At 32.9% G+C, this 26,270-nt stretch overlaps 3 protein-coding genes across 4 annotated transcripts; 1 reads left to right on the top strand and 2 right to left on the bottom strand.

Moving 5' to 3' along the window:
• Positions 1-263: 263 nt before the first annotated feature.
• Positions 264-8,700, top strand: LOC107059488 (subtilisin-like protease SBT4.14). Its single transcript, XM_015306047.1, has 9 exons — positions 264-340; positions 1,117-1,217; positions 1,316-1,456; positions 2,141-2,246; positions 2,462-2,969; positions 3,416-3,516; positions 5,893-6,001; positions 7,037-7,253; positions 8,144-8,700. Exons 1-9 carry the CDS (start codon positions 264-266, stop codon positions 8,698-8,700), a joined length of 1,917 nt encoding a protein of 638 aa, XP_015161533.1.
• A 217-nt stretch (positions 8,701-8,917) lies between these two features.
• LOC102590053 (probable basic-leucine zipper transcription factor F) lies at positions 8,918-19,242 on the bottom strand. Of its 2 annotated transcripts, XM_015306001.1 has the most exons (7): positions 18,890-19,242; positions 15,715-15,909; positions 10,818-10,931; positions 10,661-10,738; positions 10,333-10,398; positions 10,086-10,151; positions 8,918-9,965 (listed from the first exon to the last, which is right to left on the bottom strand). In XM_015306001.1, the coding sequence occupies exons 2-7, from the start codon at positions 15,889-15,891 to the stop codon at positions 9,195-9,197; spliced, it is 1,272 nt and encodes a 423-aa protein (XP_015161487.1). In that variant the 5' UTR covers positions 15,892-15,909; positions 18,890-19,242; the 3' UTR covers positions 8,918-9,194. The 2 variants fall into 2 exon arrangements, with proteins under 2 accessions (XP_015161487.1, XP_015161488.1); XM_015306002.1 differs by lacking the exons at positions 15,715-15,909; positions 18,890-19,242 and adding an exon at positions 12,430-13,537.
• A 705-nt stretch (positions 19,243-19,947) lies between these two features.
• On the bottom strand, positions 19,948-24,347 carry LOC102605016 (IQ domain-containing protein IQM3-like). The gene is made up of 9 exons (XM_006341053.2): positions 23,811-24,347; positions 23,519-23,633; positions 22,277-22,342; positions 22,086-22,174; positions 21,746-21,833; positions 21,392-21,538; positions 21,206-21,298; positions 20,854-20,955; positions 19,948-20,537 (listed from the first exon to the last, which is right to left on the bottom strand). Exons 1-9 carry the CDS (start codon positions 24,194-24,196, stop codon positions 20,061-20,063), a joined length of 1,563 nt encoding a protein of 520 aa, XP_006341115.1. The 5' UTR covers positions 24,197-24,347; the 3' UTR covers positions 19,948-20,060.
• Between the last annotated feature and the right edge of the window lie 1,923 nt (positions 24,348-26,270).

The raw sequence follows: 26,270 nt of genomic DNA, 5'->3' as shown, positions 1-26,270 counted from the left end.
CCACTTTCATACTTGTTTATTATGATTTATTTAAATGGATGTTCTATTGGAAACTACTTTTATCTTCACGAGGTAGGGGTAAGCTATGTACGCACCACCCTCCTTAGATTCAATTTGTGGAATTACATTGAATATATTGTTGGTTATTGTTGATGTTGTTTCATTATATTTTCCATTTTTTAAAGTTTTTTTTTGTTTTAGTTTTTTTTTTAATGATCATGTTATTATAATTAATGTGTAATTTGCAGTCATATATTGTGTATATGGGAGAACTTCCAAAGGACACAAGGTCCTTGTTTAGCAATCACAACAACATCCTCAAACAAGCATTTGGATCAAAGTAAATATATTTCTACCTCTATATATATATATATATATATATGTGTGTGTGTGTGTGTGTGTGTGTGTGTGTGTGAATTTATTATTATTGTTGATTGTTGATATAGTTGTTAATCATCGAAAGTTTGTTGAGTACGATTGATTGCCAGTATACATATTATTTTGATTTTCACCTGGTTTCAGATACTTGTTTTAGGCTGGATTAAGTTGCTACTCAAGACAACCCTAGTAACAAAAATAAGACATTTTGCTTCAATTATTATTTGATTCAAAATGAATGCACTAATGGAGTATTTAATTAGTTATATTTCTTATGAAAAACTATTATTATTATTATTATTATTATTATTATTATTATTATTATTATTATTATTATTATTATTATTATTATTATTATTATTATTATTATTATTATTATTATTATTATTATTATTATTATTATTATTATTATTATTATTATTATTATTATTATTATTATTATTATTATTATTATTATTATTATTATTATTATTATTATTATTATTATTATTATTATTATTATTATTATTATTATTATTATTATATTTCAAAATATAAATACTAGTCAGAGTTATAGTAAATACCATTTGAATAGTGTTTTTTTTGTTCATGTGTTCACTTTGTAAAATGTCAATACCCCTATGAAAAATTATGTGTACGTCAGTAATCTTCTGAAAGAAAATTTTAATTAGTTATTCGAGTCTTAAAATATTTGTTTGTTTTATTTAATTTTTCTCAATGATTTTTTTCGATTTTCAGTTTAGCAGTAGCACAACTACCGAGGGTACTACACAGTTACGAAAAAAGTTTTAACGGGTTCGTGACAAAATTATTGCCAGAAGAAGCAGACCTTCTATCTCGTATGAAATAATATCGAATATCAATTAATTTTAATTTTTTTTAAAACAAAATCGTCATTTTTTAATTTAATTTAGTATGATATTGTTATTTTTTTCAGATAGAGAAGATGTTATTTCAGTGTTTCCAAGCACAATTCGACAACTTCGTACTACAAGATCATGGGATTTTATTGGCATGCCATTGAATGTTGAAAGAAATCAAGTTGAAAGTGATATTATTGTTGGTGTTATTGATACAGGTTAGTATCCATTGTTTAACAAATTACCAAAAATTATTTGATACGGTATTTGTACGGGTGGGAGATAGTAGGTATCTGATGATAGAGATTAGAGGCGGGGCTAGAGTTCTAGCTACATATTCTGGAAAATTGTATTTGTTAAGAAATATCATACTTCAACAAGTTTCTTTCTAGAATCCAAAACTCATATACAAAATTATGAATCCGCTTATGCGAGATAGAATTATTAATGCACATTTGAACTAGCGTTAACACCATCGTCATGATATGTGTATATGCTTTTAGGAATACAGGTCAGCATCCATTATAAACAATTAAGAAAAAAATTTATGTAGTATTTGTATTGGTGGGAGATAGTAATATTTGGTGGTGGCAGAGGCAGAGCTAGAGTTACGGTTACGTATTTAACGAATTCTATTAGTTTTGGCTAAAACCTTATATTTATTATGTTTAGAAATCTATGGATATGTATACATAATTTATTCCGAATACATATCTTTTTTAAAATTTAGAACTTATTAATATAAAATTCTTATTAATCTATCTCATTTCACTAGGTGTGTGCAAACTGACTCACACTATAAAATAATAAAATATAATGGATTTCATTCAATCACTTGATCAACATATTATTGGTACGTCACCAATACTTGCATTTATTTATTTGCAATTTACATATTTTAGGAATATGGATTCAATCAGAAAGTTTCAATGATAAAGGCTTTGGGCCTCCACCTTCAAAATGGAAAGGCAAATGTGGCCAAGGTGCCAACTTCACTAAATGCAACAAGTAAGTCGATATTTTCCTCAATTTAATGAATACAAGTTATTGCTTAATTTTAGTTATGTGATACAAAGTTTTACTTCAATTTGTAACTACTAATATTAAATTGTTTGATTTGACGTAAATATTGAATACGACCAATAATTCATGATTTTTATAGTGATTCTTTTATGTTAGTGTATAGAAGTTAAACTCGTATTAACATTTCTATAAATGAACAGCAAAGTGATCGGAGCACAATTTTTCAATCTCGAAGGCGCGGGAAATGATGGCGAGCTCTCCCCGGCTGATTTCGAAGGCCACGGGACCCACGTGGCGTCCACGGTCGGTGGAGTTCCCGTCCCAGGCGCTAGCTTGTACGGTATAGCAGAAGGCACTGCACGCGGAGGGGTCCCATCCGCACGCATTGCCACCTACAAAGCGTGTTGGTCCATGGGGTGCACGGACAGCGACCTTTTAGCCGCGTTCGACGCTGCCATCTCCGACGGGGTGGACATAATTTCCCTCTCCGTCGGAGGCGGAGGGCGCAATTTTTTCGAGGATTCGATTGCTATTGGAGCATTTCATGCCCTAAAAAAGGGGATTTTGACATGTTGTGCTGCTGGAAATAGTGGGCCTGATTTGGGAACTATTGAAAATGTAGCACCATGGATTTTCACAGTGGCTGCTACTAGCTCTGATAGAAAATTTGAGACTGATGCTATGTTGGGTAATGGAGTGGCTATTTCTGTAAGTTACACAAACTCTTTTATTTCACTTATATATATGCTTGTGTTACATAATCGGCCTCTGTCATTGAAAAATAGTCATTGTTCTATAGTAGTAATAAATTTCACTACCAACATGAGTTGTGGTGTAGGGGCGAGATTGTTTCACCCTTATCCAGAGATCTCGAGTTCGAGTCCTGGATATGGAGAAAATCATGTTGGGAGCATCACCCTCGAGTGAGTCATGCAGTGCGCGATCCAAATTTAGTCGGAGATTGAATATGAGCTTCGAATACTTGATGGAAAACCAAAAAAACTCCACGAAAAATAATTTCATCAAGAACAATGACTAACTCTTTCAAATTTAACTGAATTTGTCGATTTAACACCTCTACACATAATAAGTAAAGAACAATTGTTGTAATTACAAGTTCTATATGATAAATTAATAGATATTTCCTTTTATAGGGAATTTCAGTCAACACATTTGAACCAACGAAAAAATGGTTTCCATTAACCTCTGGAACTCTTGCACAAGCAAAGAATGCATCTTATTATGGAAATTCCAGGTATGTCTCAATTTATGTGACATTATTTTTTTTATGAATTTGTTTCAAGTCAAACGTACATTTTTATATTTAGAGAGTAAAATAGAGAATGTGCTCTCCAACCCCCCTCCATACTACTATCTATCCTCCATTTATAGAGAGGTGAATAGTAGTTCTCCAAATATGGAGAACTACTATTCACCTCTCTATTTCACTTTTTGATTATTTTAATATTATTTCTATTGTATCATTAATTAAGTCTTTATTATTTGTAATTAATTTTCTAATATAATATAACATCTAAAAACATATTATTGACAAGTTACTATTTTTATCCGAATTAATAATTCTCTATTTTATTTGTTAAAAAAATCGTCACTTTTAAATATGTAATTTTCAAAATTATTTTTAATATTATATTATATTAGACTATTAATTAAGTCTTTAATAGTTGAATATTTTCTAAGTAATATAACATCTAAAAAAACATACTATTGATAAGTATACTATTTTCATCCCAAATTAACAATATTTTTAATTTTTTTAAAAAAAATTGTCACTTTAAATATTTAATTTAAAATTATAATTATTTTTCACTATGAAGAATACACAAAATCTACATGATAGTTCAAACAATCTACTTTTATGTTATAGTGATAAATTATTAAACTACACTTTTTAATGAGCATGAAAATACTTTTTACAATAGTTCAAAATGAAATAGGGGAAGTAAATTAGTACACGAAATAATTGGATACAAGATGAAATTGTTAATTTAAATAATTTTTAGCTACACAAAAAAAATACGGACAAAAAATTACTCATTTTGAACTCCGTAATGCATTAATAAAGCATTATGGGAGCAACGTAATAGTCTTGAAAGTCGAATATTTATGTAAAATAATATAATATTGAAGAAAGAGAAAAAGATTTCTTTTTAGAGAGTAAAATAAAGAATTGAGTTAGAGTTAGTTGTCTGATAAAATAGAGAACTCTATATTTGGAGAGTAAAATAGAGGATAGGGTTGGAGATGCCCTTACCAATAATGAAAAGTTTTTATAGTTACATAAATATTTATAATATTGTATAAGTAAAAGCATTGTTCTTATAATTTGCATAAACATTATGACATGTTTATAACCTCAATTTTTTTTTTAAATCATAAATTTCAAAAATATTATAACGACACTAATAATATGACATGTTTAAGAATATCACAACTGCCTGCCTATAATGATAAATGAATCAAAGGTTTTTCATTCAACTTGTTTATTCAAATGAAAATTGAGATTTTTTTTTTTTTACTTATCCTCCAATTTTATTTTGCAAAAAATATATTATTCCTCATTAACCTTATCTCATCATTACTTTTTAAAATGCGGACATGTATCGATCATAACACATATATTAGTCATGAATTATAGTATAACATGTGATTTCATCGAACATAAAGGAAAATACTCGTATACCTATAAAAACATGGTATATTTATGTTTGTATATTGTCAGTTTGTCATCACACCTTTCGTATATTTATAATTTTCATTTCTTTCTTAAACTTCAGTGCATGCGATTATGAGACTTTAGATGAGAGCAAAGTGAAAGGGAAAATAGTATATTGCCTTGGAAGTAATCAACAAGATTATACCCTAAAAGGATTACAAGGAGCTGGTACAATTATATTATCTGATAAAATGACAGACACTCCATTTATTACATATATATCATCAACAAGTATCAACACAACATATGCTTCACAAGTTGAGAAGTACATACATTCTACAAAGTAAGTTTTTTTTGTGATTTTTTTTTCATTCGGTATCTGATATTATTTGTATTGGGAAAACTGACTAAATTTGAATTCGTGTCGTGAAATTGAATATTGGGGTAAAGGTTTTCGTAAGAAAAGATGACTTCATACCTTGGGATCAATCACGACATGTGGTTAAGAATGAAAGAGAAACTTATCACTCTATCACGATTTTTAAGGATTAATTTTCTTCCATATAGTATAGGGTGTTATTCATATATGGAAAATGATTAAGTTCAAATTCGTGCCATAAAATAATATATTTTTGGGCTTCATATTTTGGGCTCGAAACTGAGACATGTGGTTAAACATGAAGGAAAAACTTGTCATTCTAACACAACTTTTATTGATATTATTTAATGAATTAATTAATAAAAGGGAAAAAGGTGTTCTCCATGAAAATTTAGCTGTTACTAATTTTTCACAAAGTATATATGACATCAAAATTATTTTAAATGTTGAATTTTCTTAATTTTTTCATGTGTACTAATATACTTTTTGTATTTTCTTTTTAAAAATTCTGATTTTGGCACTGAATTATATATGTCTATGTTTTTTTCTGATGGTTTTTTTTAATGAATATTCAGATCCCCTCAAGCTGTAATATACAAAACAAGAACTGTGAACATGACTGCACCATTTGTGCCTTCTTTCTCATCTAGAGGACCCCAATCAACCAGTCTCAACATTCTCAAGGTAAAAAAAAAGAAAAGAGAATTAATGGTTTCATCAGACACCGCTTCGTTTTAATTTTTTCGATGTATATATATAAAAACATATTTTATATGAATATGTTTTCAAATGACGAAGACGCTCTTATCCAAGGATGTCATCTGACATTACTTCATAAACATTTTTTTTTTACTTATGTGTACAAAAAGTATTTTTATGTAAAACAAATCAGTATATATCTTTACAATAGACCTAACACCATTCAAAAGTAACACTCAAGACACTATGTTGCTCGAATTCATCAAAAAGATGCTTACCAATATATTAGAATCAACACCCCTTAACGAAAAAATTATTCTATATAGATAAGTAGATAAAATAATCATATCAATATACTATATGTTGAATCTCTTTGATTTCTTCATATATTTATTTATTTTCTTTTAGACTTCACTTAATGAAAATTTATGTATATATGCTATATGTTAAAGGTCAAGGGTTTATCGAAAATAATTTCTTTATCTCCAGATTCCACATGTGATCACATACTGGGTGTTGTTGTATGCTATATGTTAAACTCTCTTTGACTTTTTTGCCATCGTGTGTTTATGTTTTGACTTACATGCACTCTACCCTCTTCAGATGTCACCCGTGGGATAACAATGGGTGTTGTTGTTGTATACTATACATTAAATTTCCTGGACTCTTTTGTTGTCGTGTGTTTACGTTTTGACTATTCTTAGACAACGTACAGTCTACCCTCTTTAGATGTCACCCATGTAATAATAATGGATATGTTGTTGTATACTATATGTTAAATCTCTTTGACTTTTTGTTGCTGTGTGTTTACGTTTTGACTACCCTTACACTACATATACTTTACCCTCTTCAGATGTCACCCATGGACTAACAGTGGGTATGTTGGTGTTGGTTACTATATGTTAAATCTTGTTGATTTTTTTTATCAACATGTGTTTGCCTTTTGACTTTCTTTAGTAAAAATTCTAACTCCACTACTGCTCTGATACGAAGTAATATTATTATTATTATTTGTGACAGCCTGACATTTCTGCCCCTGGATTGAGCATCTTGGCTGCATTTACAGGATTGAATTCTATCAATAGTGATAGAACTAAAGACAAGAGAATGGTGAAGTATAATGTTGATTCAGGCACTTCAATGTCTTGTCCACATGCTGCTGCAGCCACTGCTTATGTTAAATCCTTTCATCCTGATTGGTCTCCTGCAGCTATCAAATCTGCTCTCATGACAACCGGTACATTTTCGACACTTGTCTCAAACTCATACACGTGTAATTCGGGTTATTAATCTGAGTACTTATTATGGATGGTTACATCTAGTTATCTTTTTAGGTGGCTTTAGTGACGATACCACGAATTTCATGCATGGTAAAGAAAAAAAACATGAATTAATGACATACAACTTTTAGCTACGGATTATCAAAAAAATCATGTTAGCTTTCGCTTGACTATATAGAGAATAATTTTGTGGTTAATTCCTATTATTTTCTTGGTATCACTTGTATATTCAGAATTTAATATTTGTGTATAAAATATAATATATGACCTATATATACACAACATTGTATAGTTTTTTTGATGAAGAATGTTCACCTAACCATCCTCCATAGACGGTAGGTGCTCATTATGCGACTTGATAGTGTAAAAATTAATTCAGAATCCCATTGTCACTATTTATGTGTGATACTTTCCTTCTTAGTCTATTTCAAAAAGAATGTTATACTTCCTTACTTAGAAACAATTTAACTTTAAACTTCTCATTTCAAAAGTATTTTTATTTTTTCGTAACTCTTTACTGAATCATAGTGTATCACAAAAAATGAGACAAACTAAATGGCGAAATCAGTAATTTTACTATAAGTATTTATGATTTAACCAACCTTCCTTCGCCAATAGTTAGCTTCATCAATGTTTGACCTGATAGTGTAAAAATTATTTTATATTATTGTTATATAGAAGTTAATGAACTTTTTTTTTTTGTTTATTTTACTATAAGTATTTAAGATTTAACCAACCTTCCTTTGCTAGTCGTTAGCTTCATCAATGTTTGACCTAATAGTATAAAAAATATTTTATATTGTTGTTATATAGAAGTTAATGAACTTTTTTTTTTGTTAATTTTCAGCTACATCTATGAAGATTAGGCCAGTGGGAGCTGAATTAGCCTCAGGAGCAGGACAAATAAATCCAAGAAAGGCAATTAATCCTGGTTTAATATATGATCTTGATATTAACTCATATATAGGCTATTTTTGCAAAGAAGGCTATAACAGTACAAACATAGCTTTACTCACTGGAAGCAAAATGTACAACTGTTCAAGCATTCCAAAAGCATTAGGGGCAGATGGACTAAATTACCCTTCAATACACTTACAACTTCAAAATCCAAATGAAAGTGATATTTCTGCAATTTTCTATAGAACTGTGACATATGTTGGGAATGGCAAAGCTGTGTATAAAGCAAAAGTTAGGGGACCAAAGTGTCTTTCTATAAATGTTGTGCCAAATATTTTGTCATTTAGTAAAGTGAATGAGAAAAAATCATTTAGAGTTGAGTTGAAGGGAAAGTTCACTAGAGATAAATCATGGTACATTTCTAGTTCTTTGGTGTGGGGTGGGAATAAACCTTATGTTAAAAGTCCTATCTTAGTTTATAGGCCATTATTTAATGTTGTGTATTAAAAGCTAAATATTGTTCAATAAGATAACTAAGATTTTGAATCATTTGGTTTTCATCTTTCCCACTTTTTTTACTGTTTCTTGTACTCCCTTCATGAAATTTCTGACTATGCCACTGTTAATTCGCCTGATGAGGGGCTCGCGTCAAATTAGCTAGTTAGTGAGTATTGATGAGGGGCTGACTGAAATTATTTCAAAATTTAGAAAGGGACATTCTATACTGGTGATAATACTTTAACAACTAAAACTTTTGAAATGTTCAAAATGCAGGAGCACATATATTATACATCCTCTTCTAATATTTACTCTTAGCAAAACCAAAATTCTCACAAAACTTGTAATGTTTTGCTGCCGTTACATCATGATCTATCTCTTACTGAAATTAAAAGATGGCTTATATAATACTAAGACAAAAACCGAAAAGGAGTGCACCTTCTACTGTAGTGATTGGCCATCAACAAATCGATATTTTTCGCCAAACTTCATGACTGGGAAGTTTAATGGTGGCATTTCAAATGCAGTAGCTCTTTCCTTCGTTTCCGAGCCTCTGTTGCTGCTGCAATGGCATCTGCTGTCTTTTCGCTAGAGCAGATGATGGATTCTTGAGATGTCTTTTCTGAAGTATCTCCTCCATGTCCCGCGGTACAAGAGACAGCATTGGGATCAGGGGTATCGTCTTGTTGATGTCCAGAGGGACCAGTCATAGGGACCATTTCTCTAGAGCGCTGTTGCCTTCTCTCAGATGCACCCGAGTCTGGTGGAAAACCAAGCATAGGTTCCGTCTCGGTTTCCTGGGTAGTTGTTGCTTGATTGTTCTCCATGTTCATATATGATGAAGTACACTGATGGGCTGAGGAAGTCTCGGCATGTTTTCCAGTGACATTCGAGGCCCAAGGAAGAAATGGATTATTTTGAGGATGAAATGGGATCAAGCAAGGGAAGGGAAGTACATACAGTGGATTTCCTGGATTTGAACTCTGTTGTCTGTTAATAGAATTTAATTCGCCGGCAGTAGGTGAAGGCACCACTGATGCAATTTCAGGAATATTTTGGGTACTACACTGTAATAAGTTGAAAGGTTGAACAATGGATGGCCAAAAGAAAGGTAATATAGGAGGCTGGTTAAAAAGAGAGGTCGGAGCTGGAGTCGGAGTCGGAGTTGGAGTTGGAGTTGGAGCTGGAGCTGGACTTGTAGTGGAGATTTCTACAGGTGTCGACCTAGAAGCACCATCTGTTCCCTCTGCTTCAGCCTTCTCTATTCTAGACATCTGCAGAACACCGAAGTCATTCGTTATAGTTTTTCACATGTGACTGTTCAGGTGGATTATATCTCTCTTTCATAGTCTGAATTTCTAAGTTGAAATTTTCCTCGATAAAACCAGGATTACCTGTCGTCTTAAGGTAGCATTTTCGTTCTTCAAAGAATCATACTCCTTAGCTGCCAGCTCCTTTTTCTAATTGTAACAAACATCATCCAGCAAAAAATGAGTTCGTGGCGATTTGTAGCATACCATAAAAAGAATGTAATAGTAGGACGAGTATCTTAAGATCGCATGGACTAAGTTATACATTACTTTCACAACTAAGCTGTTTGTCAAAACTCGGATAATACAAGTGAAAAGAAATTCTGAATACCTTCTTCAGATTGTTGTTCTCCGATGAAAGATCAGCTGCTTTTCTTGTCAATTCTTCATACATTGCCTAAGAAGAAATAATTACATGAGCACGATATGTTCTCATACAAACACAGGAAATGCACGACTTCACATGAAGTGCTATTGCATTAATTAAGACCTTGCCATGTCATTAAGTACTCTATTAACAAGCAAACAGGATGCAGACATAATTTCTAACATATAGCTTCCGCAGGGAGAGAATAAACAACAACCATACAACTCAAATTAGTTAATTGAGATTTGCTTATAAACTGATGTTACCAAAAGAATCCCTCAGATGAGCATACCTGTCTCCGGCGAATTGTTTGCCTAGCAGACTCTCTATTTGCTAACACACGACAGAGTCTTCGTTCTTCCTTCTCCTCCTGAGATTACCAAAATCAAGCAACAATGCAGGGACACCCTGAAGGATATAAGGATGAGAGATCAATACTGAAACAGTACCTCAGTCAAATTCTGCCTCGATCTTCTGCTGGCAACTGGTGGATAGTTCAGAGCATGTTGAGGACTTGTTTTTGGTTCAGATTCCTGCTCGGACTGTATCGTTATTACTTGTTCCTGTTAAAAGCAAAAGAATTACTCAACTCCTCCAAAAGATCTGGTAATAGTATCAAAAGTCAATATATGTGTCTGCTTAGATAAAGATAACAAGATCCTTTATTTTTTTCTTTTAAGAGTACTGTTTTCCTCTAAATGAGAGTTAAATGCTCATCAAGAAACTGGATTAGATAAAAGTGTTAATATGTCTTCAAGAAAGTTGTTAGAGACGGAAAAATCCCGTCAGCAGCTAAAATTAAGCCCACGTTGCACTAGACAAACTACTCTAACTTGTGCCTTCTCCATAAGAGAGAACGCCAGCAATTACACAACAATGTTAATGATACAACTTCATCTGCTAGATCGAGCAATTAAATTATGGAAATGGTGGTCTAACTTCCACTATGAGCAACCAATAATTCACAACTGTAAGTTCAGATAGGTTGCCTCAAGAAGACACTCATGTCAGTTGTGTAAAGTTTCAAGAGCCAAGCAGCACAAAGATATATGCTTTTTTTGTTATCTAAATTCTGCTCTATTTTCCTACGTCCTACCATAGAGTAAACTCATTTAGCAAGAATTAAATAAAGAAAAAAGTATTAGAATCATTAAAAGTGAACACCTCGCATTCTTGTCCTTTGAAACCCCCTACCTTGTGAAATTCTTAGTGGAGGGAAACTTACAGCTCTTTCTAACAGCTTTCCACTAAACTGGCGACACGTACTATAGCAATGGTGGAGGGAAAGGGAGTGGTTCCAGAGTAGCGAAGGTGTCATTGCAATGACAAATTCTTAATATCAAGCATCCATGATGAAGAAGAGAGTTGGGAAGGGATCTTAACCTCAATCTTCATAGATGAATGACTTCAAGAAATTGAAACTCAAAATGGCATCCCGAAATCCTTATAGCAGTTCCAAATTAGAATATGATATAGCTTTATCTATTTCTCAGTATGGAAATGTCGAAATGCTATACGGTACTGATAAGACATGTCATTTGATACTGCTCATCATGTAAGCCCTTAATAGGCTTATAAGCACACATGACAAGGTAAGTGTTTTTCATGGTTGGTGGCCAGGAAAGCATGCCTCACACATGAAGCTTTACACAGAAGGGGCATACAAATAGCCTCAAGATATGTTTTATGCCAGGAGGCAGAAGAAACCAACAGTCTTAAGTGTCTTAACTCTTTCTACATTGCGAAGTTACAGCACAGGTTTAGGGGTTTATTCCATAGTATGAGCAAGGAGGAATGGAAATGCCATAACATACAGGAGACCTTCTCAGCTGCTGAAACAGAAGTGGAGGCAGTATGAGTCGGTAGAAGTTGTGGTGTATAGAGAGGAACGGGAGGATCTTTGAAGATACTTTTAATTCCGTTTCAGAAGATCAAGTCAAATTGTATTGTATCTCTATGTTTTTGGTGTAGAGAACGTATTATAGATGATGAAGTACAGATAGTTGATTTTCTAGGAGCACTGAAATTACCGGTTTCAAAAAACAGATCATTAATACATACATGAAACTGTAATGTCTGAGTTTGAACTTCATGATTCATCAACACTTTGAAAAGATGTTTCCACCTCCTATAAAGAGACGATAACAATGAGAGAAACCCCTACTTAGGATTTTCTTTTATCCTCCAGCCACATTTTCAATTCTATACTCAGGAACCAACAGTTTTCTGGAGTAAATCCATGCAAACTAAAGAGTAGTATTATCCATTAGATATAGCTGATATTATGAATGGGCATACACCCAACTACAGCAAGAATATGCTAGATAACCATGGTCCGTCTTTTCTTATGAATTGATTCTTGAATTCTGCCCAAGCATGGAATAATGCTAGATAGAAACATACATTGAATATGCCAGTGTGCATGAAATTATAATATAGAGTACTAGTTTTACGATAGGCACTTCGCGCGAGTACCAATATCAATGAGTATATAATTATGAAAAATTAAAAGATATTATTAAATAATGTGCTCGAGCTATAAAAAAATATTAAAGGAAATATGTAAGTTCTCACTACATGCTCTCCATTGATTTATTTGAAACACCAGCAGTCCCACAACCCCACCTACGGACCCACCAGATCCACCACCGCAATTAACCAATGAGAAACCGACTGATAACCTACTATTTACAACGGCTACTAACTCCTCCCTCACTGCTGCACCAGTAACCACCCATACTCAGACTACATCACTAACACTCACCTTCCCGCAAACATAATTCCTCTCGTCATCATGCAGCTGAAAATGAGAGCCATTTCAGAGAGGTCCATAACCATAGCCAAGCTAATGATCCAAAAGGAGCGGTTTTTCCACAAAAACAGAACGGTTTTCTTCAAGTGCAGAAAGACCAATCTTTAGCCCCATCACAGGACAATTCCTCCTCACTTAAAAGTCTCATCCCATTTCAGTCCTCCTTCATGCATTAATCAAAGCTTTAATGGCATACAAAGCTTCCAGCCCTACCCAAAAAGCCACAGAACAAAACATGGGAACTAACAATCCAACCACCATTTCATATACTAACCCAAAAAATCATGTCAGACCAGCTAGCTCTTCTTTCCTTTTATGGATAACCATAGTGTCCGGGCCAACTTTCATGCACCTCGACTAATTCCACTAATTCCACTGAATACCTATCACCTCCCTCCAACAACAGGTACTAGGTAGATCTGTCCACCAAGGTAAGGACATATGGCAAGAAATCATTGTGTCTTTGTCTCTGCTGGAAATTGAACTTGAGACCTCAAGCTTCTCAACCCACCCCATTGACTACTAGGCCACACCCTTGGGTGCCCAGCAAGCTCTTTTTCCAAACCATCTTTTGCATCTACTGTCTCGGCCACCCCTCTCTAACAGTTCTAAGGACAAACCACAAGTAAAGATATAACATGGAACTCATATGGGCAAACCTATTTAGTGAGAATTCATTAAAAGAAAACAGTATTAGAACTTTTAATAGTAAAACACCTTGCATTGTTGTCCTTGAAAACCCCCTACCTGGTGAAATTCTTAGAGGAAACTTACATCTTCTTCTAACAGCTTTCCATTAAAATGACTTGCTGAAAAGATAGTAAACAAGTGGAGTTTAATATAGAACTCTTTGAAATTCACAAGAAGGCTTTACCATTGCAAACTAAATCAAGAAAACTGTTTATTTTTTCCAAGATTAAGTGAAGACACCATACGATCCAAAGGCTGCATCCACCTTTGCACAATGGGTTCAACTTAACCTAGTATTTTCGACAAGAACCAGACATATATATATGTGAAAAATCCCAAAAACTTTGAACAAATATTAAATTTTGAACCCATTATTTGTAAAGTACAATGAGTTTAGCCAAAGAATCTTACAGATTGAAAACATTCAAGTTCAAATCTTGGAACTGCCTCTAATGAGCTCATTGAGCTACTTATGTTTGAAATATGTGCATTATCTTTTCCACTGGTTTATACCGGAGAACTTAGTAGTTATTTAAGTTAAAGAATCCGGTGCAATTTACATCGGCGGATCTAAGATTTGAACTTCACGGATTCAGGATGCAACTATACTCGCTGATCATTTGAATTAACGGGTTCAACATTTAATATTTGTTCAGACTTATTAAATCCGTATAACAATCTGCACCGAAAATAGTACCCGGATATGTAGTTGTAACTACAGCTCATGTGCTCTTCAGAAAAGGACATATACCCAAAACACATAAACACATGTACAGGGTCAGGGGCAGAGTTACTAAACTCAGCTGAACCAGTAGCTTTAATCGTACATCCGCCTTTGCTTGCAAAATTCCCCAAATTGTAGATTTCAAAGTAAAAACAAGGCACCCTATTTTGTCGTTTCAGCAAACATACAACAACAACAACAACATACCCAGTGTATTTCCACAAGTGGTGTCTGGGAGGGTAGAGTGTACTTGGACCTTACCCCTACTTCGTGAAGATAGCGAGGTTGTTCCCGAAAGACCTCGGCTCAACACATGACAAGGCAGTTTGAAAAGGACAATACATAGGTAAAACAAGGCTTACCAACTAAGACATAACAAATAACAGAGGAAGCATACCAAACCATACAGAGCAAAATAATGTGAAAAACGAAGCACAAGAACGATAAACAAAACTATTCACTACTCAAAATTTTCATTAAAACAGAAGCACCCCAAATTGTAACCAAGATTACTAGCAGAGTTTTAGAGGGCTACAATTCCAATCGTGGAAGTCACAGTGTACAATAATCATCGAGTTGATTTCTGGTATAGTAACTTAACTAATAGCTATTATCTTAGAAAGACACTTCCCTTGTTGAAGGAAATTGGAATCGAGAAAGAAAAGTGATTTTTCCGAAATTTGAAGAACAAACCACTTTTTTACTTCAAACTACTAACAAAAATTCTAAAACAACTCTAATTTGTATTCATGCCCAAACACAACTCCAATTTTCAAATATCATTTTTCAAATTTGAAAACAAAAACTACTTTTTCCAAATACTCACAACTTCAAATAGCCAATCGCCAACTATTACCTGAACACGACCATATGAGAAATCAACTCAATAATCATCATACAAATACACAAATTCGCATATGACCAATGTCTGCATACATATACACACATCATCATAAACTTACCCATTTCAACTCATTATTCACTACATAACACTCCAAAATCAAAATTTCAAAACACACACACACAATATACTTACAAAATCACAAACTAGTTGAAATCGACTATAATAACTCCAAATAAACATGAAAAAAAGTTCTTCTATTCAAAAAAAAAAAAATACCTCAGAGCGACCAGATGGTCCTGGAACTGAAAACTCATCACTTCTACTCCCTGGATGAGCTAAACAAGCCAATGCTTGTGCTGCTTCCATCTCAAAATCCACCAGTTCATAATTTCCATCTCCACCAGCAAACTTCCCTTCCTCCGCCTTGCACGGCGGCGTAAATTTGTCCTTCATTTTGAAATGAAAAACAAACTGCAGACCAAAAAAAATAAAATTAAAATTAAAAGTGAAGAGAAAAGAGAAGAAATAAAAAGAAAAAAGAGAGGGTAGTGAATGAGTGACACGTGTCATGTCAAATCAGAAAAAAAATGCACACTCCCACTATTGTACTGTATCACCAAAGACCACGTGTGTGACAATGTCACATATTGAGGCATGGCACATGATGGCAATGTGGCGGGGCGCGGGTTTGGACTTCCAACGCACTCATTCATAAACCGGTTATTGATATAAATAACATAAAAAAAAACATAACTAAAATAGCTAGAATCGACTTGAACGGAGAGTCGATTCATATACTTTATCATGAAATGATTTGGACTCTAAAAGCACGTATTCACAAATTGGTTATTATCGATATAAGCTTAAAGTCGACTTAAAGAAAGAGTTGATTCATGTACTCAATTCGCAAAAATTCAATATGTCCTCTCGCGTTCTCGCATTCTGCTCTACATAAGGTCAAATTGGCTAGATCACTTTGATATCCCTAAGTGTTACGGCTTTTATAAAGGAACTAAGAGCTCTTGATCACTTACAAAATGAACGAAAGAAAATAATAAGAATGAACAATGTGTAAAAAAAACATAAAACAAAAACAAAAAATTGTTAGTGGTGCAAAAAGCAATTCTCCTCGGCAGATATAATAATTAAAAAAAATAATCTAACTTTATGCTATTATTGTATATTACTATGATTGTACCTGATTTAGGAATAGATTTTTTTAGAAAAATACTTTCAAAACTTACGATTGACATAAAATAGACAGAGAATAATATATTTTAAATTAAAAGAGAGAAAAGGTGGAAAAAAGTACTGACACGTGTCCAGTTGGAATACTGACACGTGGAAAATAAAAGGCATTAATTTCGTAAATTCATTGTCTTAAAAAAGCTTCGATTATATCTCTGCGGCGCCTTTTGTTGTGTTACATGGCACCAACGTGGCTAAAACATTTACCACTTACTCATTCCGTCCGATATTAGATAAACACTTTTTATTCTACACGATAATTAAGAAATCATTAATGGATTGATCAATTTATTATTTTGCTTTTTGTTCATAAAGAGAAATTTTAGATCTTTAAAATTTGTTTAAACTTTCAAGTGTCATATTAATTATAGGGATAAACTGGAAAAAATAATTAATTATATCTTGATTTAGTAAGTGATCAAGTAATATGAGACAAAAAAAGTTAATTAATTATACCACTTACTCATTCCGTCCGATATTAGATAAACACTTTTTATTCTACACGATAATTAAGAAATCATTAATGGATTGATCAATTTATTATTTTGCTTTTTGTTCATAAAGAGAAATTTTAGATCTTTAAAATTTGTTTAAACTTTCAAGTGTCATATTAATTATAGGGATAAACTGGAAAAAATAATTAATTATATCTTGATTTAGTAAGTGATCAAGTAATATGAGACAAATATTTTTAGTAAGATGCTCATGTAATATGAGTCGATATAAGAAAGGAAAAAGAGATTGAATTAATCCAAATGAAAATGACCAACAATTAATAACTATACAAAAAAATTAGCCAAAGAAATTAGTGGAGGGAGATATTTTTCTTTTGCTTTTCTTGAGATTTATATATAAAAAACAAATTAAATTAGCTTTCTATTCATAGATTAAATAAAAAAGAGTTTTTTGTGCACGGTCCATGTATAAGATTTTCTACACCATCAAATAATTTTTAAACGGTAAAATATAGTAAAGGAAATTTAAGTCTTCTTTCTTCTCTAACCAAAATCAATTCATAGTTGCCTTCTTAATTAAGAAAGTTTATTTGTTTTTCTACATCTAAATTTTTTTTCTCATCAAAAGTAATTTTCAATGGCACAAATAATTTCTTAATTATCATTGTTTTTTCTTTTGAAATTTTGGCAAAGTCATGATCCGTACACACATTTCATAGTTATCTTCTTCTTGTGTGAACGGATCATGACTTTGCCAAAATTTCAAAAGAAAAAAACAATGATAATTAAGAAATTATTTGTGCCATTGAAAATTACTTTTGATGAAAAAAAATATTTAGATTTAGAAAATCAAATAAACTTGGTTAATTAAGAAGATAACTATGAATTGATTTTGGTTAGAGAAGAAAGAAGACTCAACTTTCCTTTACTATATTTTACCGTGATTATAATTATATTCAATAAAGATATTTTATTTATTACTTAATTAAGTTACCATGTTTATCTTAAAAATTACTTGATGGGATAGAAATCTTATACACCGACACTTGTAAGCTACTTATCAGCTATTTCACCAAGCTACTCCATAAGCCACTTGTCAACTAGTGTTTTAGTAAGATGCTTGTAAAGTTATTTTTAACTCAGTTTTACTTGTCCACTTTAAACTTAAATACGCTTATTAAAAACAATAATTAATATAGATTTTACTTTAATTTATATTAAAATCCAATTCTTATTATGTTTTAATCTAGTTGTTTTAACTTATAATATTGATCATGTTTTGTTTTCATTTATGCCAATTGGAATTTATCATGGTGAACTACGTAGGACATTATGGTGGAGGGATGTGGCCCCTTCTAATGCTGCCACGTGGAAAATAAAAAAAAGGGTAATTCCGTAATTCGACTTAACTTTTAGGTTTTATTCTATCATTGCCGCCTTATTTTTATTTTTATTTTTGTCGTATTTCTTACTATTTACGTAGCAACGACGTGTTTAAATTATTTACCTCTTATTTCTCTGCAAGTTAAAATATAAATTAATACTTCTAAGTTAAAATCAACTATATAAATTCCATAATGAAAAAAAAAAGAGGAAAAAATCTAAATTGAAAAAACAAACTAACCTCATAGTCGAGAGGTGGTTCGGTTCACTTGAATTCAATAATTTTTGTTTATATCCTATCTACGCTATGAAAAAGTTCATAGATTGTATATTAATTTAAAATGGTTATAAAAAGTAATCATAACCTTCAAATTTCAGATCAGCCTCTATGTAGAACCGAAGCTTGTGTTGCTTCTTCCATTTCACAATCCACCGGTTCATCTTTGTCGTCGTCGCTACCTGAAAACCTCTGTTGCTCCGCCGTGCACAGCCGTGTTGTTGAATTTCCGATGGGTTTGGTATTCATAGTGAGGTATAAGAGAGGATAAAAGAAGAAGAAGAATGGAGAAAACGAAATTGGAGGAAAAATTAAAGCGGTGAATGAGTACAACGTGTCATTGCCAGATCATAAATATAGGTACAAAAAAAAGCTCTATGTATCTATAAAGTACACGTGGAGGCCACACGTGCAAAAGCTAATTTTGGCACTTGGTAGTAGTTTCTAGCATAACAAATTACCTTCTTTTTTTTTCCACCCGATATCGATACATGCATTGGAACACGACTATTTTTGCACTTGCACCACGTAGGGTCCATTCAGGGAAGAGCACCCATTTAAAGATCTTAGACTTGATTCTGAAACATAGTTTCATCCACTGCACCATTACTTTTTTTTGTCTTTGATAGTCTTGGTGTTTGTGTCAGATAATTAAGTTCACTAAGGCTAAACAAATGAAATAAATCATTTGTGTGTTTTTATTTCTGGTGAAATAAAAATAGGGATAAAAGATATTATGACTAGTTAGAGCCGTCAATACTGACTTAGTCAGTTAGTCACCCGTAATTTGATAGAATTAGGTTAAAAAAATTGAATTTCATCTAAAAACAAGATTATTTAGCCCAAATTTAAGTAATTCTTGGTTCACAAGATTTGAGCAAAGTTGGATTTGTGTAAATTAAATAAAAAATATTTAACTAGAACTATAGTTGCTTTTGATTTATTTTTTTTTCCTTCCTAGAAGCTCCCACCCTTTTGCTCCCTTGGTGACTCGAACTCGCAACCTTCGGGTTGGAAGTGAAGGGTGCTTACCATCCGAGCAACTCCCTCTCGTCATTGCTTCTGAATTTCATGTACAAGCTACTACGTATTATCATGTTATGGCCAATTGGAAGAAAACAAATTAGATTGGCATGAGAGACCATATATGGAAGGGAATAACTCATACTCAAATGTTAGAAGTACAAATGGCATTTACACTTGCTAGAGTATATTGTAGCAGGAACATGGAATTTAAGAAGGAAAAAAAGACTTGGAGTTCAAGAAGACTTTACAAGTACATTGTTGAAAACTGGGGAAGAACAAGTAGGCGAACAAACAGCGTCTAAAGGTCTAGGAGTAGATGATGGAGAAGGTTTAGGTGAAACATTAGTTAGTTCCAAGGCTTGCCATCTTAGTTCAGCAGGGTAATCGGCAATGCAGCCAATTCTTGGACCGGCGCCTGTTGACCATACTCGAGATAGTTGATGGCCAAGTTGATATGATCTTGATGATTTCTTGGAATTGATCCTTTCTAGTATAGCAGTCTTTGGCACTTCTGTTCTCGGGCTGTGAAGACCGCCTGAGAGCGTTCTCTGGTAGCAGCTAGTTGCAGCTTGTGGTGATCCAATTGATTCTTTCTTCTCTTCTTTCACTGCTTGTGGAGGAGTTGAAAGTTTTGGCGGACGTTTGTCAACAGATTTTACATTTACATTTACATCTCCGGAGGTGTCATAGTCTTCATTTGCCTTTTTTATCTGATACAAAGATGCAGATTATTTAGATTAGAACTTGGTGAATACTCACAAGTCAATTCTGATCTCCCACCCCAAGTCTCCAGCCCCGTGTTGGATCCTCCAAAAACACACTATTTTTGGGGGAATCGTCACGTATTCAATGTCATATTGAAGAGTCCTAACAACATAGCTTACAATAGCCTCTAGGGGTCGGGATAGAGGACTAATTGGGTCTTTGTGCCATTCAAAAGTAGATAATGTGATAAACATCTCTCTCATGTGTTAGATACAGAAGAGAAATATGGATGTAAGACTAGACACATGGATAATCACTCACCTCAACTTCATCCACGTTGACTCCGTGTTCCTTGAGAATCGATAAAAAGGTTTCGAGGCTATCATCTGATGGGCGGTAATGGCCACTGTAAGGTGAAATAGACTGAAGAAAAAGGATGTCAGAGTGTAGCAGAATTCAAGCAAAACATTGTAAACACCAAGGCGAAAGAATCAGTATAACAAGCCTATATGCAAATTATATGGTGTAGAGTACTGGAGTTGCAAGGAAATTGCGAAAGAATTATCACAGACAGCGTTATAAAGATCATATCCGACAAAGGTAAAGATAATCTACCTGATCAATTTGATTTTTAATAGTTCATATAAAGATAACGATACTTATATCAATTTACCTTCACTGTCCCATCCTGTACCACGAGTCTTCCAGCAGCTAAAGCAGCCCCACCAGCCAAAAAACTGGAATGATGAAACATTCCTTTCTTTTTCTGAAAGACATTACAGAACAGTAAGAATAATAAAGTTATATTAATAAAGGAAAAAAAAGAAAGAAATTTATGCAGCAACACTATACCACTCACCTCACCAGCATAGAGTCTTTTTGATGTGCTCATCACAAAGATCCATTTTGCCCCATCGGGGCCTTTAGTTGTGTCAAGAAAACTTCCGGTTAGCTTATGCAGTATTTGCCCGCCAGCAATTATGTACTCATAATGTTGTCTTTCTTGCTGATTACAAAAAGGTAAAGAAGGAACAGTTAGGAGTTGTGTGCTAATATCAGGTAATGGGACATGCATAACAAGGAATCAAGCTAGATCGTGTATGACGGAGCTGTTGGTGCAAGTATTTTAGTGGACATATGTGTGTTGCAGTGCGTGATTGATGCTAAACTACGTGATATGTAGATCATAAGTAACAAAAGATTCAGCGCATACAGGTCCAAGATACTTGATGCATTGTTTCTGAAGCTTAGCTCTTGGACATTCTTTGAGATCAACCTTTCTGCCATCTCCAAGATCCAACCTGCACATACCTAGTCATTCTAAGCTACCCAGACTAAAGCTTATAACGTTTAACTGGTATCACATGCATTGTCTCAAATGTAAATCTTCAAGTCGTCAAAGTCTATGTTGTTCTAACTCTCGAAAATGTTGTTACACCCATGACAGGTACTCCAAAAATGCACTACTTTTGGAGGATATAGACTTTGACAACCTGAAGATTTACATTTGAGACAATGCATGTGATACAAGTTTCAGCATTCTGCCTCCTTACCAAAAGAAGAAGGGCTGGCCAGCATCAGTTTTACACCATTCTTCATAATAGATATGCATGTTATGTCCATATCGATGGCGTGGATCAATCTACAGTTACCACAACACATAGATCAAATATCGTATATATTTCATTAATAATGAAATTGAATAAAGCAAGAGCGGACACCAGATTAAAAAGGACAGACTCACAGCCTCAATCCAGTGTTGAAAAGCTAATATCTGAGCTTCAGCATCTTTGGATAGACCTTTACCAACCTGACCAGAATGTATATATAGTTAATACTTGTTTGGTTTCTTCAAATGCGAAAAGTAATCCCGGTATAAAATTTTGCATTACAACTACAATGTTAATTCTCCGGCATAAATTTTTAGATTACTACAACAACAACATACTCGGTGTAATCCCACCCGTGGGGTTCTCGGATTGTTTTGTTTGTAGCATAAAATAATCAGTGGCGTACGCAGGATTTTTCATAAGCGGTGTCACATTTTAAAATTAAAATAAATAATTAAAAAATTAAGATTTTTTTTTAGCATTTTTATGTGTGTAGTGAAATATATTTAGATTAAAAAATTTAACCAAGAAAGAAAAAGGTGGTATTGAGGTTCAAACACCCAACTTCAAATCAGAAGTGAAGTACCCTGACCAACTGAGCTAAGCTCATATTTGGTTCAAGGAGTGTCACTTTATTGTATTTGTTCTTTATTTTCAGTTTGCTTTCTAGTTATTTATAATTATTTAATAAAAAATTTCAACGAAGCCGTGTCACGTGACACACCTTCACCCAAGGTAAATCCACCCCTGAGAATAATTCCACACAACTATATCTGCAAAACTTTTGGTGGGGACTATGCTAAGTACTACACAAAATAAATAGTGGAATACGAAAGTTCACCTAACATGACAAAAACAGCTTTAAATTATGGGACCTTGAGCTAGTTCTAGTAAATTAAAAGAAAGGCAAATCATATTACTATAAAAAACAATGAATAGTATAATACTTAAGGTCTTTTAATAATTTTCAATTTATATGAACTAGAACTTGTACAACTATACCAATAGTAAAACTAATCCCTGAGCTTGGTATCGAGATCTCTGCATAATTTAGCCTATAGTTTACTATCAATCATCTACAAAGTAAAACATAAATAATACTTCTTCTGTCTTAAATTATCTGTCGTAATTTCTAAAGATAGTTATCTCAAATTATTTTTTATTCTAAAAGTTCAATATCTATCTTGATTTCTAAAAATAATTATCTCAAATTATTTTTCGTTTTAGAAGTTTAAGACAAAATTATCCTATTTAACCCTTAGTAGCAATTATTATTGAAGACAGCCAATGCCTCAATTATGTTGATCTTATGGTTGTTCAATTATGGTGATGGTAATAAAAGAAAATTACGACAGATAATTTGAGACTGAGAGTACCTTAGAAGCATTCAAGCTGACGCGATTCCACCGTGAAACTGCCGTCTCCGGCTTCGAGTAATCGAAGAATGAAATTGTACTGTGATTCAACCGAGCATAATCTATTGCTTGCCACCTTCATACAAATAACAGACTTAATTTAACTAATCTTTGAATTAAACTAAATTGAGTTTATATTTTTTAAAATTCAAAAAAATTACAAAAAAAATTATTACTATAAGATGCAATTTTTTTCACGTTAATATAAAAAAATGAATTATATTTGATTAAAGTAAATTATTAAAACTCGTACCAAAGCTCTTCAGCTACCACAGCAGAGTCAGCTAACATACGCCGTGTACGATAACTCCGATAAACTTTCTGCAATCTCTTCGCGGCATTCGACGGCGTCTTTTCAACGAACTCAGAAAAATCACATTCCCGGCCTCCATTTTCAGATACAGAAGGAGACCCCGGAAACGAAACCATACCGTTTTCACATTCTACACCAGCAGAAACCGGCGAACCAAATCCTTCGAGTTCCGGCATGTCGTCGGAGCTCCGAAAATCGGGAATACGGAGCTCCGTCAGTTTACAAGCCGACATGTCAATGAGTTTTCTATACGGAGGAATAGAACTAACCTGTGAGGAAGAGTTTGTGAGATCAAAATTTGGCACGCCGGTAGTTTCGACTTCCATTGAGAGAGATTCGGTCAATAACTGCTTCTGCTCTACAAAAGGCCTTGAGATTCGGACAACGAACGAAGTCCAGTGAGTTTTAGAGAGAGAGAGTTGTAGAGAGAGAAATAGTCGCCGGAGAATGAAATGAGTGGGACGGAGTTTGTGTGTATATATTATATATATAGACTGCGTTTTTTCGCCGGTAAGTCCACTTGTCAAATTTTTTGGGACGAAACAATTTATGAGATATAAATTCCACGCGCTCGAGTATGAAAATAGAGAGTTATACTCGCCTGTACGGACTTGGAATAAAGAACTATTTTGATTATTCCTCCACTAAACTTTTGGCAATTGACATTAAAAAAAAAAAAAAAAGTTATCACGGTTAAAAACATATTTAATTTTTTTTTTCGAGTTTCATATTTTAATTATTTATTATACTCTTCTTTGTATTGAAACATACAATGATGCTAGTTAGCTAAATATGTGTTTCAGATTGACACTAGGTGCGTGGAGGCCAACTTAATATCGAGGTGTGTTTTAATATAAAAAGAAGTAATAGCTAATATATGTAACACATATTGGGCTAACATATCTAACTTCTTCTTTTTTACGCGAGTTTCATATCTTAATGATTCATTGTATTAATTTATCTAAATTATCATCTTCTTTGTATTAAAACACACAATGATGCTAGTTAATTAAATATGTGTTTCAGATCGACACTAAGCGCATGGAGGCGTGTGTTAATACAAAAGGGAGTAATAACTAATGTATGAAACTCCGAAAGAAGTAGATAGTTATCGGTGTTTTTTGTTATTAACTCCAAAAGTGTGCATTCTAAAGAGTTAGTGTTTTTAAACCTGTTAATCCTTTCAATATAATATATGTGGTACGATTTTATTAGTTATGGAATTTAAAAATAAAAATATTTATAATTTATGATTTAAAAAGAATGTTAGATATTAATATGACTATAACTTATCTTATTATGTGTAAGATCAAAGAATTTTAAGTTTTAACTTATTTTTAACTATAAAAACAAGACATTTGTTTTTGTAACAAAAGAAATCGATATTATAAATTTGAAGGATATATCAATTCAACTTTTAAATGAATTACATTATTGGACGATAAACTAGTTTGAGTTAATAATAAATGATCATTAATTCATACGAATTAAACAAGTCATATTTTTATAGACTAATTTTATCATTCGGAAAAGTGGTGTATCAATAATTGTTGCTCAAACTCAAGTCTCATCCACTTGTCTTGATTGTACGTGGTCTATTTTCCAAGTTTCATAATTTGGACTAGAATAGGTTGTGTAGGTCCATATATCATGAATATAGATATATATCTTTTTAATAATTAGTTGATTCTTTTATCAAATAGAGTGATTTAAGGTTTTGCCAAAACACTTACATTTCTATCAAAAAAATACAATTCATTTGGCAACATCAAAATCCTTAGAATGTATAAATTTAGGATTCAATCTAGATCATAGGTAGTGAATAATTCTTTGTATGTATTTAATATATCATTGATATTACTAGAGTATTGATTAATTAGAATTGTGGTGAGATGAATATAACTTTTTAATTCTTAATTAAAGGTTTTATGTTCGAGTCCTGAGAATGAAAGTGTTTTCACCATCAAAGGATGTGGTGTTGTGAATGAGGCTACTCCTCCCTTGACTAGAGATCTTGAGTTCAAGCTCTGGGTATGACTAAATCATTAGTAAGAAGCGTTCCCCCAAATAGAGCTCTACACGATGCGAATTTGAAATAGTCGGGTTTCAATGTGGTTATCGGACATCGAACAAAAAATAAAAATAAAAAGTAAAATGGCTCTTCTTTAAATGAACCTTACACGATGCGAATCTATATTAATCGAGATCTAAGGAAAGGAAAAAAATTGAAACTAGAATGGTACATCTAAAGAGTAAAGAGCTATTGACTTTGATATTCTCCTACTTTTTGTTGCTTGTATTTTTCTTCTTTTTGTCTCATTTCTTTACTTTCAATCCTAGAGTGTTATTTTTGGTTTTTTTAAAGTACAAGCTTCGATAATACCCTTATGTGCATTTAAA

Source organism: Solanum tuberosum, unplaced genomic scaffold (genome assembly GCF_000226075.1).
Source record: "Solanum tuberosum cultivar DM 1-3 516 R44 unplaced genomic scaffold, SolTub_3.0 scf00021, whole genome shotgun sequence".
Taxonomy (NCBI): Eukaryota; Viridiplantae; Streptophyta; class Magnoliopsida; order Solanales; family Solanaceae; genus Solanum; species Solanum tuberosum.
The sequence above is the reverse complement of the archived record's forward strand: the minus strand, read 5'-3'. Positions and strand labels throughout refer to the sequence as shown.